The sequence below is a fragment of the Lissotriton vulgaris genome, chromosome 10 (assembly GCF_964263255.1).
Source record: "Lissotriton vulgaris chromosome 10, aLisVul1.2, whole genome shotgun sequence".
Classification (NCBI taxonomy): Eukaryota; Metazoa; Chordata; class Amphibia; order Caudata; family Salamandridae; genus Lissotriton; species Lissotriton vulgaris.
Genome location: NC_141698.1, coordinates 410,760,196 through 410,778,004, shown reverse-complemented (window position 1 = coordinate 410,778,004; position 17,809 = coordinate 410,760,196). Strand labels below are relative to the sequence as shown.

General features: G+C 44.2%; 1 protein-coding gene across 2 annotated transcripts in view; it reads right to left on the bottom strand.

Moving 5' to 3' along the window:
• Positions 1-17,809, bottom strand: part of LOC147685309 (ectonucleotide pyrophosphatase/phosphodiesterase family member 7-like) — a 232,918-nt gene that overhangs the window by 103,222 nt on the left and 111,887 nt on the right. For both annotated transcript variants that reach the window (XR_015300687.1, XM_086941229.1), the window contains exon 3: positions 1,855-2,481. Coding sequence is in view for 1 of the 2 variants with exons in the window: in XM_086941229.1 (XP_086797355.1) it covers positions 1,855-2,481 (627 nt within the window). In the remaining variant the exon portion in view is untranslated. The remainder of the gene's footprint in view (positions 1-1,854; positions 2,482-17,809) is intronic.

The following is a 17,809-nucleotide window of genomic DNA, read 5'->3' as shown; positions in this document are numbered from 1 at the left end:
AAACTAGGAAAACGGTCACCCACGCTCTGGTCACGAGCCGACTGGACTATGGAAACACCCTCTACGCCGGTACCTCCGCTAAACTCCAGAAAAAACTCCAACGAATCCAAAACGCCTCAGCCAGGATCCTATTAGACATCCCGCGTAAAGAACACATCTCTGGTCACCTGAAAAACCTCCACTGGCTTCCCGTCAATAAGAGGATCACTTTCCGGCTCCTAACCCACGCACACAAAGCACTCTACGAAATCGGACCAGAATGCCTCAACACACGACTGTCCTTCTACACCCCCTCCCGCCAACTACGATCTTCCAACCAAGCCCTCGCCACTGTACCTCGCATCAACAAAACCACCATGGGAGGTAGATCCTTCTCCTACCTGGCAGCTAAAACTTGGAACTCACTTCCCACTTACCTTCGCCTTACCCAGAACCACCTAGCATTCAGAAAGCAACTTAAAACGTGGATATTTGACAAGTAATCCCCCACCCCTCCCTAAGCGCCGTGAGACCCTCTGGGTATGTAGTGCGCTATATAAATTCTCTGACCTGACTTGACTTGACTTTCTTTCAGTTCTCACTTATCTTTTCTTTCCGCTCATATTCTTCTCATAAAGCCCTTCAGTCATTTTGGTTCTCCAGGTATTACGTTTTGGCAGACTATCATCTAACAATTCCATTACAACCACCATTCGTCAAACAGTGATCATCACAAATGTTACATTGGTCTCCGGTTAAATATTTCATTTAAGGTGCAGTCCCACATATAGTATTGACCCTGATGTGAATTTCAGCTGTCTACCTACCATTTACACAACTCTCGAACAAGAGTGAGTCAAAGAACATATGTTATGTGGCTGATTCTAGCATCTTGGGCTTCCTGCTTCTTGTTCATTTAATGTTCATTTTATTATTCATTTCGTCGATCTAATAGAAGTTTTGAATATTCTGAAAATATTGATGCCTATACTTAGGTTTTGCCAAAATTGCAAGCATTGTTCATTTAGATGGTTGTATGTTACCATTTGGACCTCCATAATTTAAGGTTTCAATTATTTTCAATAATTTATTCTAGGTTACCGTTATGTCGTCCTGGTAAGTGCCTATACATTTATTTTGTATATAGGTTTTTAATGTATCAGTTATCTGTTCCTTGAATATTTTGTAGAATGGGCTCCAAGAGCTGAAATTCCCAATATTGAGGCCAATGAAGCCAATTTAATTTCTTCTTCTTTGATGGGGATTTTCACTCTGGTTGCTCTCTATGGGTAAAGATGTGAATTGCTACTTTGCATAAGCATAATGTAATTCCTACCTGATCAGCATCAAATGGGAGCTTATAACACCACTTGACATTTTTTGTAGGTTCAACTACATTCCAGAAGCATTTTTACATTTGGTTATTCAAGTATGTGTCTTTTGTCTTTAGATTAGCCTACAGGAAGGATTCATATTTTCTTAGAATTTTCCAACAGCTTTAACTTATAGAATGCCTTTCGAGCTGGAGCTTCTCAAATTATATAATTACTTATATGTCTATTCCATTCTCCTGGCCCACAAAACCACCACCATAGTTTATATGGCAAGGCTTTGACCACCATGACTTAAGGATACACCTAAAACGAGGGCAAGTAAATATTGCTATTGTGAATTTATTTCCGCCTGATTCTTTTCAAATCTGAGGATCCATAGGAAATATTTGGGGATAACAACAGATGGTCCCATACATTCGCAAGAACACCCTTATTAAGATATTTTGAATCTAAGGCTGCATCTACTCACTTTAAAAGATAATTACTCCAGTATTATATCTTCACAATGTAAGGTTTGCTCATTACATTAAACTGAACTCACCCCATTGACGCTGTAGCCCAGATCACCATAAACCAGGATTGGTAAAATGCGCTTATTGTGAGCATAGTGGAACTGCACTGGGAATTCTTCTTTCTTGTAGACCTTGAGGTTAGGATGACGATTCTTCAAAGCCTGATACAACTCCTCTTCCTTTCCTGGCTTTGGAAGCACCATCCCAGCACCGCCATAATCCACTATATCAAACTTGACGAGGTTACGGTAATTTATATAGTCTGACAGTAAGATCTCGTTCACTTCTGGTTTTTTCTTCACAGTGGTCATACCGTGATCAGATGTTATGATGACATTGAGTTTATTTTTCAGGTTGTGCCTTTCAATGACTTCCACAAGGTAGCCAATGGTCCTGTCGATCTGTCTAATGATTGCTTTTCTCTGCTCTGTCTCTGGGCCTGGACTGTGACCAACTTTGTCTGGTTCTCCATAGTACAGTGTTACAAAGTCAAAATCTTCTTTGGTAAACCAGCCCATGACAATGTCAATATTCTCTTTCCATTCGGTCTCATTACTGTCGGGATGGTCAAACGATTCCACCAGGGACCTGTAAACAGGCTGTCCACTGTAGTTTGCCCCGCCTCCAGGATAATGGAACGAGCCAACCTTTTTCCCCTGTGTAATGAAAAAGACATTAACCTCATTTTTGGCAACACTAAAATGACAAAAGCTATTACACAGATAAAAGTATTACACATCATAATTAAGTCATGGCACTGCAATCAGCTAACAGGGCATGTTTGTGTGTGTGTATGGGAGCGTGTTGTGTGCCCATATGTCAGTGGACTTAATTTCGAGTTGGATGCTACTGATACAATTTTACTGAAATTTCTATATGGTAAACTCACCCCAGTACCATGAAATGGGGAATTAGTGTGTGAGGCAGATTTTATACATCATTCTGTGAAAGTATATAATGTGCGGAAGGTAATAATCTATCTATCTATCTATCTATCTATCTATCTATCTATCTATCTATCTATCTATCTATCTATCTATCTATCTATCTATCTATCTATCTATCTATCTATCTATCTATCTATCTATCTATCTATCGATCGTGTTGGTGCTTTAATTGCACAAAATACAGTTGTATTAAACCCATATTTCACAGGGCATAAATAGGAAATATTTCCCAGTAGCCTGTGAAATACAGATTTCATGATCAAAATGAGAGTCCCCAAACCCCTCTGCAGAGCTTTAACATTGTCATGGCAACGAGGATTATGCGGCCTGGAGGACCAAACTGTGCATTAAGGTTACCTGAATTATGCAGTAAAAAATGCAAATTATGTGGCACATTTTCTCTCAGTATTATTTTTTATCCACTGCAGACAGAAACAACAATTGTGGTCAATTCTGCAAATTTTGCCTAGATCCACTGACCCTCCATATTGCCCATTGTTGTATTAACGATTTATTCAAAAAAGGTAAATGTAGCCTATTATTCTAATTCCAAACAGTGTCCACTGTTTGCTGCACTTTGATCTCTTTAAGATAACTGACCAAAACCATGTAATATAAAAATACTTAACAGGTACCCCGCATAATATGGTGCTATATTGCCGTCCTGAGGTTCTGGTGATATTTACAAACCACTCCCCCTTCGGCATTGTTTATGATTTCACCAGAACTCATTGTATTTGCTCTTTCCTGCATTCTCTTGTGAACCAAGGTCTAATATCCCTTAGAACGACAATATTTCTCAGCACTTACAAAATTACCAGTTGATTGAACTGCATCTCCAGTCAGTTCTGGCTCCAACATATCCTCAGATTTATTTATTTTTAATGCACATATACATTTGCAACAGAGATTGCACAGGGCAAACCATATGAATGAATGACTACACATTTATATAGCGCATGGTTACCCGGAGGCATCCCAGCGCTATCTGGCTAAGACCACGCACTGCATCAGAGATGAACAGAAACGTGCGCTAGGAATATTATTATTGATATATGAGACATGAAGTGTGTAATTGCACGCAGAGCATACACAATGCCTAAAACCTTCACTAGTTGAAACGTTTATGTTGTACAAGCAAACTAAAGCAAATGTTGAAGAAACCTGAAACCCAAAAGCTCAGCAAATTACCATTTATTTTCAGCATGTTTGTCTTGGTTTATTTGCATACATGTTTATCATAACCTTTTCTATGATTTACACAGAAAACAAGCATTTGCAATGCAATAGGTCTCGCATTAGGAAAGTTTGAGCTATTGGTATTGTAAATGACCATTTTTTTGTTTACGTGTTGGTTTTGAAAATAGCTAAATTAATAGCTTTGTCATTTACAATGCCAATAATTTTAACTTTCGCAAATGAGACACCTATAGCATTTGTAACGCAATATGTGTTGTATTTACAGGACTTAGATGTATTGATATTACAAATAACAATGGCTTGTAATTTTTTTAATAATTAATACGTAAAAAAAGGTTATTGTAAATTATAATGGCAATAGCTTAAACTTTTGTGTAGATTATGTTCATTGTATTTTATTATGATGAAAATACAAGAACAGATCCACACACAGTCTGGTCATGCGCACATATCACACACTAGATATGACACGGTAATGTGAAAGTCTAAGGTAACATAAAAGGATTATCTAAGCCGCTAGCGAGAGTACTATTAGTTAGGCCCACTCTTCCCCTCTTGTGTTCCAATTGTTTGTTATGATTCTGTTGTATCTTAACAACTCAGCATCTTGTTCTGGAGTGTAGAATCCAGGGGACAGAGAGCAGGCAATTGCTGAGGAAGAAGGACCTCGGGGGACCAGCGACACCTAAAAACTGTGAAGGTCCTTACTGCCATCAAACTAAATAAAACTCATCAATGCAACCATTACAGTAACGGATTATAGAATACAAATTAAAAGCAAAGATAATTACAGCCTTCCCTGACTTTAAAAGATTTCAAAACGACAGTATACAAATTGTATGGGGGCTGTTGATGGGGAGGCAGGTTAGTAATGCTTATTAAAGTGGGGTTTAATGAAGAGGCGTCTTAAGTCTCCATATCAAACTCAATAAAAATGACAAAGTGCCGTCATTACAAAAATCATGTTCAGCCAGCCTCTGGAAGGACCTCCTTGTTATGTCACCCTGTTTCACCCACCATCCAGCCACAGCATGTACAGGACACATACAACATGAACAAGCATCAGCGATTTCAAACATGACCTGACAATCTGGAAGTCCTCTTGTAAACAGTGGGGACGGAGTGCTTTGCCAGTGAAGTGCGACCGCTTCGTATTTCACATTTTCCGTTTCGATTTATTTACTGGTCAAATCTTGCTGCCTAAATCAACATCTCTTCCCAGAACTCCTCCGAGCCTCTTATTAATGCCCTGACTTAGAGTGGGGACATCCAAAATTGTGTGCTTACTCCACTGAGGTGGCGGCAACAGATATATTTTAGTTCTTTAGTCCTTGTAAATGTCATATATACTCATATATTTGTTTGTACATTCTGTGTTCAATAATGTGTGCCTTTTGCCTGCGCTGTTTTGACTCTATGGCCTGCTAACTTTGTTCCATTTCTGTAACAGTTTCTCCTATGTAACGTAACTGGTTCTATTGTACAGTGTTCTGACACCTTCGGGTAAAGTCCGCGCTTTTTAAAAATGCATAAAATAAAATTAAACAAGCCATAGTTGCTGCTTATTTATCTTATGCAACTAGCAACCATTGACAAAGCCAATGGTCCTGACTTGTAGGTATGATGTGACTTGTTGTATCATATGACAAGAACAGCAAAATACAAGTCGGGCGGCACACTGTGCTAAACACAGATTTTTAGCTTATGTGTTTTAAGCCATGCCCTAAATTACATTGACCACGGCCCTTTGAGAGACCCCCCAGTTACTTCATCCCACTTAAAACCCTGTATGTATATATATATATATATATATATATATATATATATATATATATATATATATATATATATATATATATATATATATATATATATACATATATACATATATATATATACATATATATATATATATATATATATATATATATATATATATATATATATATATATATATATATATATATATATATATATATATATATATATATATATATATATATGTATCATGTGATCAAGGCTTCGGCCGAAACGTTATGGCGACAGCTGAATAAACAAAATGGCATCCTGATTCTCTGGTCCGTGTCTGCTTCCTGGTGCATTGCCGTGAGAGGACGAGCGTGCTAGGAAACCAGAGGTTGTGTGTGTGTATATATATATATATACATATATATATATATATATATATATACATATACATATATATATATATATATATATATATATATATATATATATATATATATATATATATATATATATATATATATATATATATATCCACAACAACGATTCGTTACTGAAGTCAAGAGCCCATTAGCAGGTGGCGAGCGTAGAACCGAGCGGATCCCTCTGTAAACTTATCGCACACAATAATCCTTTCCAGGAAAAGCTCGCACTCTGGATAAGTATCACCACAATTTTATTCCAGCAAAGTTACGCGTTTCGACAGCAAGAGCTGTCTTGTTCACAACACAAGACAGCTCTTGCTGTCGAAACGCGTAACTTTGCTGGAATAAAATTGTGGTGATACTTATCCAGAGTGCGAGCTTTTCCTGGAAAGGATTATTGTGTGCGATATATATATATATATATATATATATATATATATATATATATATATATATATATATATATATATTACCTACTGGCGGTCGACAGTAGGTAGTTATAGTTAGGATAATTTTCAATGTTAAATCTCAACATTCTATTTTGAATAACTTTGGCGCCGGTTGACGAATCTGCCTGAAATTTTCAGGAAAATGGTCTCATGGCGGTCCGGTCCTTCCCTGAAAGTTTGGGGGGGATTCGTCAAGCGGGGGCCGAGATAAAAGGGGGGTCCCAAAACGCGTTTTCCCCATGTTAATTTCCATAGGGCGGTCGATTTCACTTTTAGCCCGAACGGCTGAATGTATTTCCACCAAATTTGGCAAAATTGTAGGGACTGGTAGCCCGATGTGCCTTTGCTATGTCTCAAGATATGTGCTCCAGTGGATTTTGAGTAATTAAGGTTCAAAAAAATATATATATCTATAGCAGCGCACAGGTGCGCGCACCGGAGTGCGCTCCAGGCGCGACACGCGAGGTGCGCATGGAAAGCTGATTGGCTCTCGGGTGTCTGTAAACATTCGAAACAGTCCGCAGCGGCCGCCATCTTGTACCTCGGTAGGATTGAGGTGGTAAAAATCAAAGGGGGAAATGAGCAAAAGGGGGCAGGGTACACCCCCCCTGACCCCCTAGGTTTGATGTGGGGGTCATAAAAAAGCCGTACAGGGCCCCCCAAAATTTTTTTTAAAATTTGCGCCGAGGGAGCGCCTGGTACGCGCACCGGTGAGCGTACGATTGAGAAAAAGAATGGCACTTTTTTAAAAAAAAAAAATAGCATTTTTTTATAAATTGGAGGTAGTTCTGAAAAGAACTTTTTTTTTGTTTTTGTTATTTTATATTTTTTTTATACTTTTTGAAACGATTTTATATTTTTTTTGGTTTTTTTTCAGGGGAAAAACAAAAACAGGGATTCAGAAAATGCTCAACAGGAGCAAAAAAAATGAGAAAATTTAGGGACGGGGAGAGCATTGGTGTTCCTGTTTCTTTATTGCAATGAGTTCAACGCTCTGCTCCCCGTAACAGAGTAGTTCGTCACAGTTTGTGCATAAACATTTTATTCCTGCAAATACCGGCTGGATGTTAGGGACCAGTCTTGCACGTGCTGAACCTGAAGGTGTTGCTCCACCAGTGGAGGTGCTGCTGCCATCTCTTCGTGCCTTCTCTGCCAGCTCCCTGACACTCTCCCTGGAGTAATTGTTGGGGTGTCTTCTTTTGACATGCCTAATTAAATTGGCATTTCCAAAGCTGTATTTTTTTAGAGGATTGCCTCTGGATAAAATACTTCCACATATTTTACAAGTTACTTTACTTGCATTAACTTTTTTTTGTCCTTCAGGGATGTCATAAAATTTCCAGATGAAGTGGTTCTTTGTTTTCTGGTGAGGAGGGTCCTCTTGCACAAATCCATCTGAATCACTGCTGGAGGACTCCCTTGCAGCCATTGCTGTAGATCAGGAAAATTAATGAGTAGAGAATTCACAAAACACCTCTTGCTCTCTCCAAGTGAAAATCAATAGTGAGAGAAATGGGTGGGTTTCTCTAAATTTAGAAAAAAATAATTATTGAACCAATGAAAAGTGTTATATACAGGTCACATGACCATGGGCTTCATCATTATGAAACCAAAACTGTTATGAACCAATGAAAAGTGTTATTTTCTGGTCACATGACCCGACGCGCTTACGCGACGCGCCGCGGGGCGCGGCCAGAGGCGCGCCGCGTAAGCGTGTCAGACGCCTACGTTGCACGATCGTATTCGCGCGAGTACTTCCGGGTGCGCTTACGCCGTGCGTATCACGCGGTCGCGGCTACGCGAACGTCACAATCATGTTTTCGTTTGCGATATTGGCGCTCACGAGACGCTCCTCGGAGCGCGCCCGGGGGCGCTTTTCAGAAATACGCTTTTCGGGGCGCACTCCGGGGCGCGCTCTGGGAGCGCTCCCCCCAAAAATTAAAAAAAAAAAAATGGGAAAATTGTAGGGACAGGTTGTCCTATTCTGAAGTGGTTTGTAAAAAAATTAACTTTATAAAAATATGTATTGTGCTACATTGGGCTTAATATATGTTAGAGCCAAAATGTAGCCCAAATGTAGCCCAAAGTAGCCCAATGTAGCCCAAAGATGGCCACCAGAGATCAAAAATTGTAAATGTAGCCCAAAATTCAACTAGATGTAGCCCAACTGTAGCCCAATGACAGAATGTACCAGAGTGTTAAAAAGAACAACTAGAGTGCTAACAGTCTTATTTATAAAGTGAAACTTATAGTTAGGAATTAGCATTAAAAAAACCTTTGAAATTCACTGAAAAAAACCATAGGTTTCACACCAGTTATAGTTAGGAATTAGCATTTAAAAAACCTATTAAATTCACTGAAAAAACCATAGGTTTCACACCAGTTATAGTTAGCTGGAAATTTTACTGATATAAAACCATTGAAATTCCCACGTTATAGTTAGTCGGACTCACTATAACTTGCGCGTGCAATGCACTGCTGATGACATCACATATTACATCACTCATGACATGGTCAGTGACATCACTCATGACATCACTGATGACACCATCCAGTGAATATGTGTCTTTCTGAAAAATAAATATTAGTGAGTTATGTTTAAAAATTTAAATACATATATTAGTGTTTCACTTTGTGTATAAGTGGCTACATGTGTTGATAAGTAGCAACATGCGTATGTATATGGGTTATTTGATATTATTATTAGTATCAGTATGAGTGTCTATATGGTTTGGTGGGGGTATTACTTAGCACATAGATGCATGAGTGACTGACTCTTTGTTTGTATGTGTTTTGAAGACAGCATATGTACAGGACTGTATGGGTGGATGAGTGTCTATATGTGTTTGTTAGTGAGTGAATGACTGTCTCACTAGTGTCTTTATCAGTAACTACATATGTTTTAATCTAGTATATATGAATATTGATGTATATAAGTGAGTATATGTGAGAGTAAGAGATTGTAAGATTTCCTTTTTAAATAAGTATGTGTTTCTATAAGTGATTGTTTAAGAGAATAAATATGTGTAATTTTCAATAGAAGTAAGGTGGAAGTGTGTGTATAACTCTATATTCAAATAAATGGATGTCCAATAGTTTATTTGCACGTGTGAATATGTGTGTGAGTAACTTTTGGATGAATGTCGGTGTGTAACAGGATGTATAGGTGTATCACTTCATATGATGAGTGAGTATATGTATGAGTGACTATATAGAACTGTTGGTGAATGAGTGGATGTGTATATAGATAGTGGAATTACTGAATTGCTTGTTGTAACTGATATAGGTATCTCCATTTTTTAAAAAATTTCAGTTTCTATTTTTGAATATGTGTCTCAAGGGTTACATTATAGTGAAAGGAGGTCTGTCACTATGTCACAAGGATGGTGTCATGAGTGATGTCACTGACCATGTCATGAGTGATGTAATATGTGATGTCATCAGCAGTGCATTGCACGCGCAAGTTATAGTGAGTCCGACTAACTATAACGTGGGAATTTCAATGGTTTTATATCAGTAAAATTTCCAGCTAACTATAACTGGTGTGAAACCTATGGTTTTTTCAGTGAATTTAATAGGTTTTTTAAATGCTAATTCCTAACTATAACTGGTGTGAAACCTATGGTTTTTTTCAGTGAATATATATATATATATATATATATATATATATATATATATATATATATATATATATATATGTGTGTGTGTGTGTGCATGCCAAGATCTGTTTACAACACACGTATATATATATATATATATATATTGAAAAACACCTCCTCTCAAAAGAAAGAAGCAGGAGCCTCAGTGGGGAAGAGAAGCAGCAGCACCTTTATTTCAGACTAATGGCGTATGCATTTCGGCCGGTGTGGCCTCGTCAGCGCCTGCGGTGGTGAAAGCGGAAGTCCTGGCGTTCTGCAGCTTAGTAAGGCACCCGACCCCCCAGTGATAGGTGCAGTGTCCTGGCTCCGCCCCTCAGCACAAAAGTCCTCAAATTGAAGGGTCCGTGTAGATCAGCGGACTCCATCTCCCAGGATGCAGCAGTGGCGCCCAGGTGAGTATGGCTGTGAAGCGGTCTTGAAAAATTCAAGCAAATAGCTGAGGGAAAGGTGCGCTGCAAAGCGTCTGTGACCGCAGAGTGAAACACGGAGTGCAGCCTCGAGTCCCCAACGCCTCATCAACCATAGGGCCAAGTCACCAATTGTAGCGTGAGCAAGGAAAATTAGCCCCAGCTCGGGTAGTGAAGAAATATTTCACAATGGCGCTTCAGGTGCGAGGTCCGCCGGCGGGACAGGAGACATTCAATAACTTGAAAAAAGAAGAAATGCCGAAGCAGGTTCCAGAGTCTCCGGGCCACTTGAAGATGAGGGAGCTCCTGAACCGCGCCTCTGGAAAGCGCGTAGCAATGTTGAAAAACACCTCCTCTCAAAAGAAAGAAGCAGGAGCCTCAGTGGGGAAGAGAAGCAGCAGCACCTTTATTTCAGACTAATGGCGTATGCATTTCGGCCGGTGTGGCCTCGTCAGCGCCTGCGGTGGTGAAAGCGGAAGTCCTGGCGTTCTGCAGCTTAGTAAGGCACCCGACCCCCCAGTGATAGGTGCAGTGTCCTGGCTCCGCCCCTCAGCACAAAAGTCCTCAAATTGAAGGGTCCGTGTAGATCAGCGGACTCCATCTCCCAGGATGCAGCAGTGGCGCCCAGGTGAGTATGGCTGTGGAGCGGTCTTGAAAAATTCAAGCAAATAGCTGAGGGAAAGGTGCGCTGCAAAGCGTCTGTGACCGCAGAGTGAAACACGGAGTGCAGCCTCGAGTCCCCAACGCCTCATCAACCATAGGGCCAAGTCACCAATTGTAGCGTGAGCAAGGAAAATTAGCCCCAGCTCGGGTAGTGAAGAAATATTTCACAATGGCGCTTCAGGTGCGAGGTCCGCCGGCGGGACAGGAGACATTCAATAACTTGAAAAAAGAAGAAATGCCGAAGCAGGTTCCAGAGTCTCCGGGCCACTTGAAGATGAGGGAGCTCCTGAACCGCGCCTCTGGAAAGCGCGTAGCAATGTTGAAAAACACCTCCTCTCAAAAGAAAGAAGCAGGAGCCTCAGTGGGGAAGAGAAGCAGCAGCACCTTTATTTCAGACTAATGGCGTATGCATTTCGGCCGGTGTGGCCTCGTCAGCGCCTGCGGTGGTGAAAGCGGAAGTCCTGGCGTTCTGCAGCTTAGTAAGGCACCCGACCCCCCAGTGATAGGTGCAGTGTCCTGGCTCCGCCCCTCAGCACAAAAGTCCTCAAATTGAAGGGTCCGTGTAGATCAGCGGACTCCATCTCCCAGGATGCAGCAGTGGTGCCCAGGTGAGTATGGCTGTGGAGCGGTCTTGAAAAATTCAAGCAAATAGCTGAGGGAAAGGTGCGCTGCAAAGCGTCTGTGACCGCAGAGTGAAACACGGAGTGCAGCCTCGAGTCCCCAACGCCTCATCAACCATAGGGCCAAGTCACCAATTGTAGCGTGAGCAAGGAAAATTAGCCCCAGCTCGGGTAGTGAAGAAATATTTCACAATGGCGCTTCAGGTGCGAGGTCCGCCGGCGGGACAGGAGACATTCAATAACTTGAAAAAAGAAGAAATGCCGAAGCAGGTTCCAGAGTCTCCGGGCCACTTGAAGATGAGGGAGCTCCTGAACCGCGCCTCTGGAAAGCGCGTAGCAATGTTGAAAAACACCTCCTCTCAAAAGAAAGAAGCAGGAGCCTCAGTGGGGAAGAGAAGCAGCAGCACCTTTATTTCAGACTAATGGCGTATGCATTTCGGCCGGTGTGGCCTCGTCAGCGCCTGCGGTGGTGAAAGCGGAAGTCCTGGCGTTCTGCAGCTTAGGAAGGCACCCGACCCCCCAGTGATAGGTGCAGTGCCCTCAACACAAAAGTCCTCAAATTGAAGGGTCCGTGTAGATCAGCGGACTCCATCTCCTAGGATGCAGCAGTGGCGCCAAGGTGAGTATGCCAGGTGACTGGGCGCCACTGCTGCATCCTGGGAGATGGAGTCCGCTGATCTACACGGACCCTTCAATTTGAGGACTTTTGTGCTGAGGGGCGGAGCCAGGACACTGCACCTATCACTGGGGGGTCGGGTGCCTTACTAAGCTGCAGAACGCCAGGACTTCCGCTTTCACCACCGCAGGCGCTGACGAGGCCACACCGGCCGAAATGCATACGCCATTAGTCTGAAATAAAGGTGCTGCTGCTTCTCTTCCCCACTGAGGCTCCTGCTTCTTTCTTTTGAGAGGAGGTGTTTTTCAACATTGCTACGCGCTTTCCAGAGGCGCGGTTCAGGAGCTCCCTCATCTTCAAGTGGCCCGGAGACTCTGGAACCTGCTTCGGCATTTCTTCTTTTTTCAAGTTATTGAATGTCTCCTGTCCCGCCGGCGGACCTCGCACCTGAAGCGCCATTGTGAAATATTTCTTCACTACCCGAGCTGGGGCTAATTTTCCTTGCTCACGCTACAATTGGTGACTTGGCCCTATGGTTGATGAGGCGTTGGGGACTCGAGGCTGCACTCCGTGTTTCACTCTGCGGTCACAGACGCTTTGCAGCGCACCTTTCCCTCAGCTATTTGCTTGAATTTTTCAAGACCGCTCCACAGCCTTTCTCACCTGGGCGCCACTGCTGCATCCTGGGAGATGGAGTCCGCTGATCTACACGGACCCTTCAATTTGAGGACTTTTGTGCTGAGGGGCGGAGCCAGGACACTGCACCTATCACTGGGGGGTCGGGTGCCTTACTAAGCTGCAGAACGCCAGGACTTCCGCTTTCACCACCGCAGGCGCTGACGAGGCCACACCGGCCGAAATGCATACGCCATTAGTCTGAAATAAAGGTGCTGCTGCTTCTCTTCCCCACTGAGGCTCCTGCTTCTTTCTTTTGAGAGGAGGTGTTTTTCAACATTGCTACGCGCTTTCCAGAGGCGCGGTTCAGGAGCTCCCTCATCTTCAAGTGGCCCGGAGACTCTGGAACCTGCTTCGGCATTTCTTCTTTTTTCAAGTTATTGAATGTCTCCTGTCCCGCCGGCGGACCTCGCACCTGAAGCGCCATTGTGAAATATTTCTTCACTACCCGAGCTGGGGCTAATTTTCCTTGCTCACGCTACAATTGGTGACTTGGCCCTATGGTTGATGAGGCGTTGGGGACTCGAGGCTGCACTCCGTGTTTCACTCTGCGGTCACAGACGCTTTGCAGCGCACCTTTCCCTCAGCTATTTGCTTGAATTTTTCAAGACCGCTCCACAGCCATACTCACCTGGGCGCCACTGCTACATCCTGGGAGATGGAGTCCGCTGATCTACACGGACCCTTCAATTTGAGGACTTTTGTGCTGAGGGGCGGAGCCAGGACACTGCACCTATCACTGGGGGGTCGGGTGCCTTACTAAGCTGCAGAATGCCAGGACTTCCGCTTTCACCACCGCAGGCGCTGACGAGGCCACACCGGCCGAAATGCATACGCCATTAGTCTGAAATAAAGGTGCTGCTGCTTCTCTTCCCCACTGAGGCTCCTGCTTCTTTCTTTTGAGAGGAGGTGTTTTTCAACATTGCTACGCGCTTTCCAGAGGCGCGGTTCAGGAGCTCCCTCATCTTCAAGTGGCCCGGAGACTCTGGAACCTGCTTCGGCATTTCTTCTTTTTTCAAGTTATTGAATGTCTCCTGTCCCGCCGGCGGACCTCGCACCTGAAGCGCCATTGTGAAATATTTCTTCACTACCCGAGCTGGGGCTAATTTTCCTTGCTCACGCTACAATTGGTGACTTGGCCCTATGGTTGATGAGGCGTTGGGGACTCGAGGCTGCACTCCGTGTTTCACTCTGCGGTCACAGACGCTTTGCAGCGCACCTTTCCCTCAGCTATTTGCTTGAATTTTTCAAGACCGCTCCACAGCCATACTCACCTGGGCGCCACTGCTGCATCCTGGGAGATGGAGTCCGCTGATCTACACGGACCCTTCAATTTGAGGACTTTTGTGCTGAGGGGCGGAGCCAGGACACTGCACCTATCACTGGGGGGTCGGGTGCCTTACTAAGCTGCAGAACGCCAGGACTTCCGCTTTCACCACCGCAGGCGCTGACGAGGCCACACCGGCCGAAATGCATACGCCATTAGTCTGAAATAAAGGTGCTGCTGCTTCTCTTCCCCACTGAGGCTCCTGCTTCTTTCTTTTGAGAGGAGGTGTTTTTCAACATTGCTACGCGCTTTCCAGAGGCGCGGTTCAGGAGCTCCCTCATCTTCAAGTGGCCCGGAGACTCTGGAACCTGCTTCGGCATTTCTTCTTTTTTCAAGTTATTGAATGTCTCCTGTCCCGCCGGCGGACCTCGCACCTGAAGCGCCATTGTGAAATATTTCTTCACTACCCGAGCTGGGGCTAATTTTCCTTGCTCACGCTACAATTGGTGACTTGGCCCTATGGTTGATGAGGTGTTGGGGACTCGAGGCTGCACTCCGTGTTTCACTCTGCGGTCACAGACGCTTTGCAGTGCACCTTTCCCTCAGCTATTTGCTTGAATTTTTCAAGACCGCTCCACAGCCATACTCACCTGGGCGCCACTGCTGCATCCTGGGAGATGGAGTCCGCTGATCTACACAGACCCTTCAATTTGAGGACTTTTGTGCTGAGGGGCGGAGCCAGGACACTGCACCTATCACTGGGGGGTCGGGTGCCTTACTAAGCTGCAGAACGCCAGGACTTCCGCTTTCACCACCGCAGGCGCTGACGAGGCCACACCGGCCGAAATGCATACGCCATTAGTCTGAAATAAAGGTGCTGCTGCTTCTCTTCCCCACTGAGGCTCCTGCTTCTTTCTTTTGAGAGGAGGTGTTTTTCAACATTGCTACGCGCTTTCCAGAGGCGCGGTTCAGGAGCTCCCTCATCTTCAAGTGGCCCGGAGACTCTGGAACCTGCTTCGGCATTTCTTCTTTTTTCAAGTTATTGAATGTCTCCTGTCCCGCCGGCGGACCTCGCACCTGAAGCGCCATTGTGAAATATTTCTTCACTACCCGAGCTGGGGCTAATTTTCCTTGCTCACGCTACAATTGGTGACTTGGCCCTATGGTTGATGAGGCGTTGGGGACTCGAGGCTGCACTCCGTGTTTCACTCTGCGGTCACAGACGCTTTGCAGCGCACCTTTCCCTCAGCTATTTGCTTAAATTTTTCAAAACCGCTCCACAGCCATACTCACCTGGGCGCCACTGCTGCATCCTGGGAGATGGAGTCCGCTGATCTACACGGACCCTTCAATTTGAGGACTTTTGTGCTGAGGGGCGGAGCCAGGACACTGCACCTATCACTGGGGGGTCGGGTGCCTTACTAAGCTGCAGAACGCCAGGACTTCCGCTTTCACCACCGCAGGCGCTGACGAGGCCACACCGGCCGAAATGCATACGCCATTAGTCTGAAATAAAGGTGCTGCTGCTTCTCTTCCCCACTGAGGCTCCTGCTTCTTTCTTTTGAGAGGAGGTGTTTTTCAACATTGCTACGCGCTTTCCAGAGGCGCGGTTCAGGAGCTCCCTCATCTTCAAGTGGCCCGGAGACTCTGGAACCTGCTTCGGCATTTCTTCTTTTTTCAAGTTATTGAATGTCTCCTGTCCCGCCGGCGGACCTCGCACCTGAAGCGCCATTGTGAAATATTTCTTCACTACCCGAGCTGGGGCTAATTTTCCTTGCTCACTCTACAATTGGTGACTTGGCCCTATGGTTGATGAGGCGTTGGGGACTCGAGGCTGCACTCCGTGTTTCACTCTGCGGTCACAGACGCTTTGCAGCGCACCTTTCCCTCAGCTATTTGCTTGAATTTTTCAAGACCGCTCCACAGCCATACTCACCTGGGCGCCACTGCTGCATCCTGGGAGATGGAGTCCGCTGATCTACACGGACCCTTCAATTTGAGGACTTTTGTGCTGAGGGGCGGAGCCAGGACACTGCACCTATCACTGGGGGGTCGGGTGCCTTACTAAGCTGCAGAACGCCAGGACTTCCGCTTTCACCACCGCAGGCGCTGACGAGGCCACACCGGCCGAAATGCATACGCCATTAGTCTGAAATAAAGGTGCTGCTGCTTCTCTTCCCCACTGAGGCTCCTGCTTCTTTCTTTTGAGAGGAGGTGTTTTTCAATATATATATATATATATACACACACATATACATCTATATATGTGTAATTTTCCATTTTCATTGCTTTTTTATGACATTGTGTGTTATTTATTTAGCACTTTAAAATTATAGTCTGCTTTCTATTTCTATACCAAATTGGGGGAGTGTGTGCATTGTAGCCACTAGGTATTTAAGGGTGTGGGCTTTTCAAGCATGTCATGTGATCAAGACTGGGGTGACCTAGTCGAAACACGTCATGTTGATGGAAAATAAAACAGCACTTTAAAGAACTACCTTTCGTTGTGGTCCGTTCCTGTTAAGAAGCGCTGGGGGAGACTTTTGCCTGGTATGCTGTTTCTTAAGGACTTGCTTGTCATTTAATTCAAACGCTTTTGCTGTCGGCGTTTTTGACGGACCCTCTTCGCATTCTGAGCCAGGACTGCGGCAGCTGTGACCGTGTTCAGCGGTTTTTTGCATTTGACCCGGAAGTGGTACTGGTTTCTGGCTCCCCGCATATCGGAGATCAAGAGGCTTGTGAACGGATTAGCTGAGTGGTGAATCGTACCGGGACCAAGGTGTTTTTTTTGGAGTCGGAGGACTACGGGAATCGCTCAGGTCCTAGTTCAGGTGAGCTGCACACTGTCCGTGTGTAATACGAGCTTTTACTCTTGTGATACGCTGAAAAAAAGCGGGTGCGAAGATTGAAAGGTTATTTGCAACCCTTCGGCTGAAGTGATTCGCCTGGGCTCAGGCGTTGCCGCTGTTACTGCCGTTTTGCAACAAGGGGTTTGCAGGACATTAATTATCGGTGCGTAAAGTTTTTCCTTTTAATACGCTATGGCGTCAACAACAGACGTGCTGAAAAGCCGAGATGAGCGAGCAGATGCGATGTTTGACGACATGCCGGCAGTAATTAATTCCGGCCAACAGAACAAGGTGCAAACAAATGAGCAGAATGATGTCAAAAGCTTGTTGAAGAAATTGGAGAAATTACAGCGTAATGAACTTACCAAATGGTGGGAGCGTAAATCCCTTGAAAAGTACAAAGAGGTTGGGAGAGTGCCGAGGGGGTTAAGAGTACTTATAGCCCCTTCATTTGAAAACCC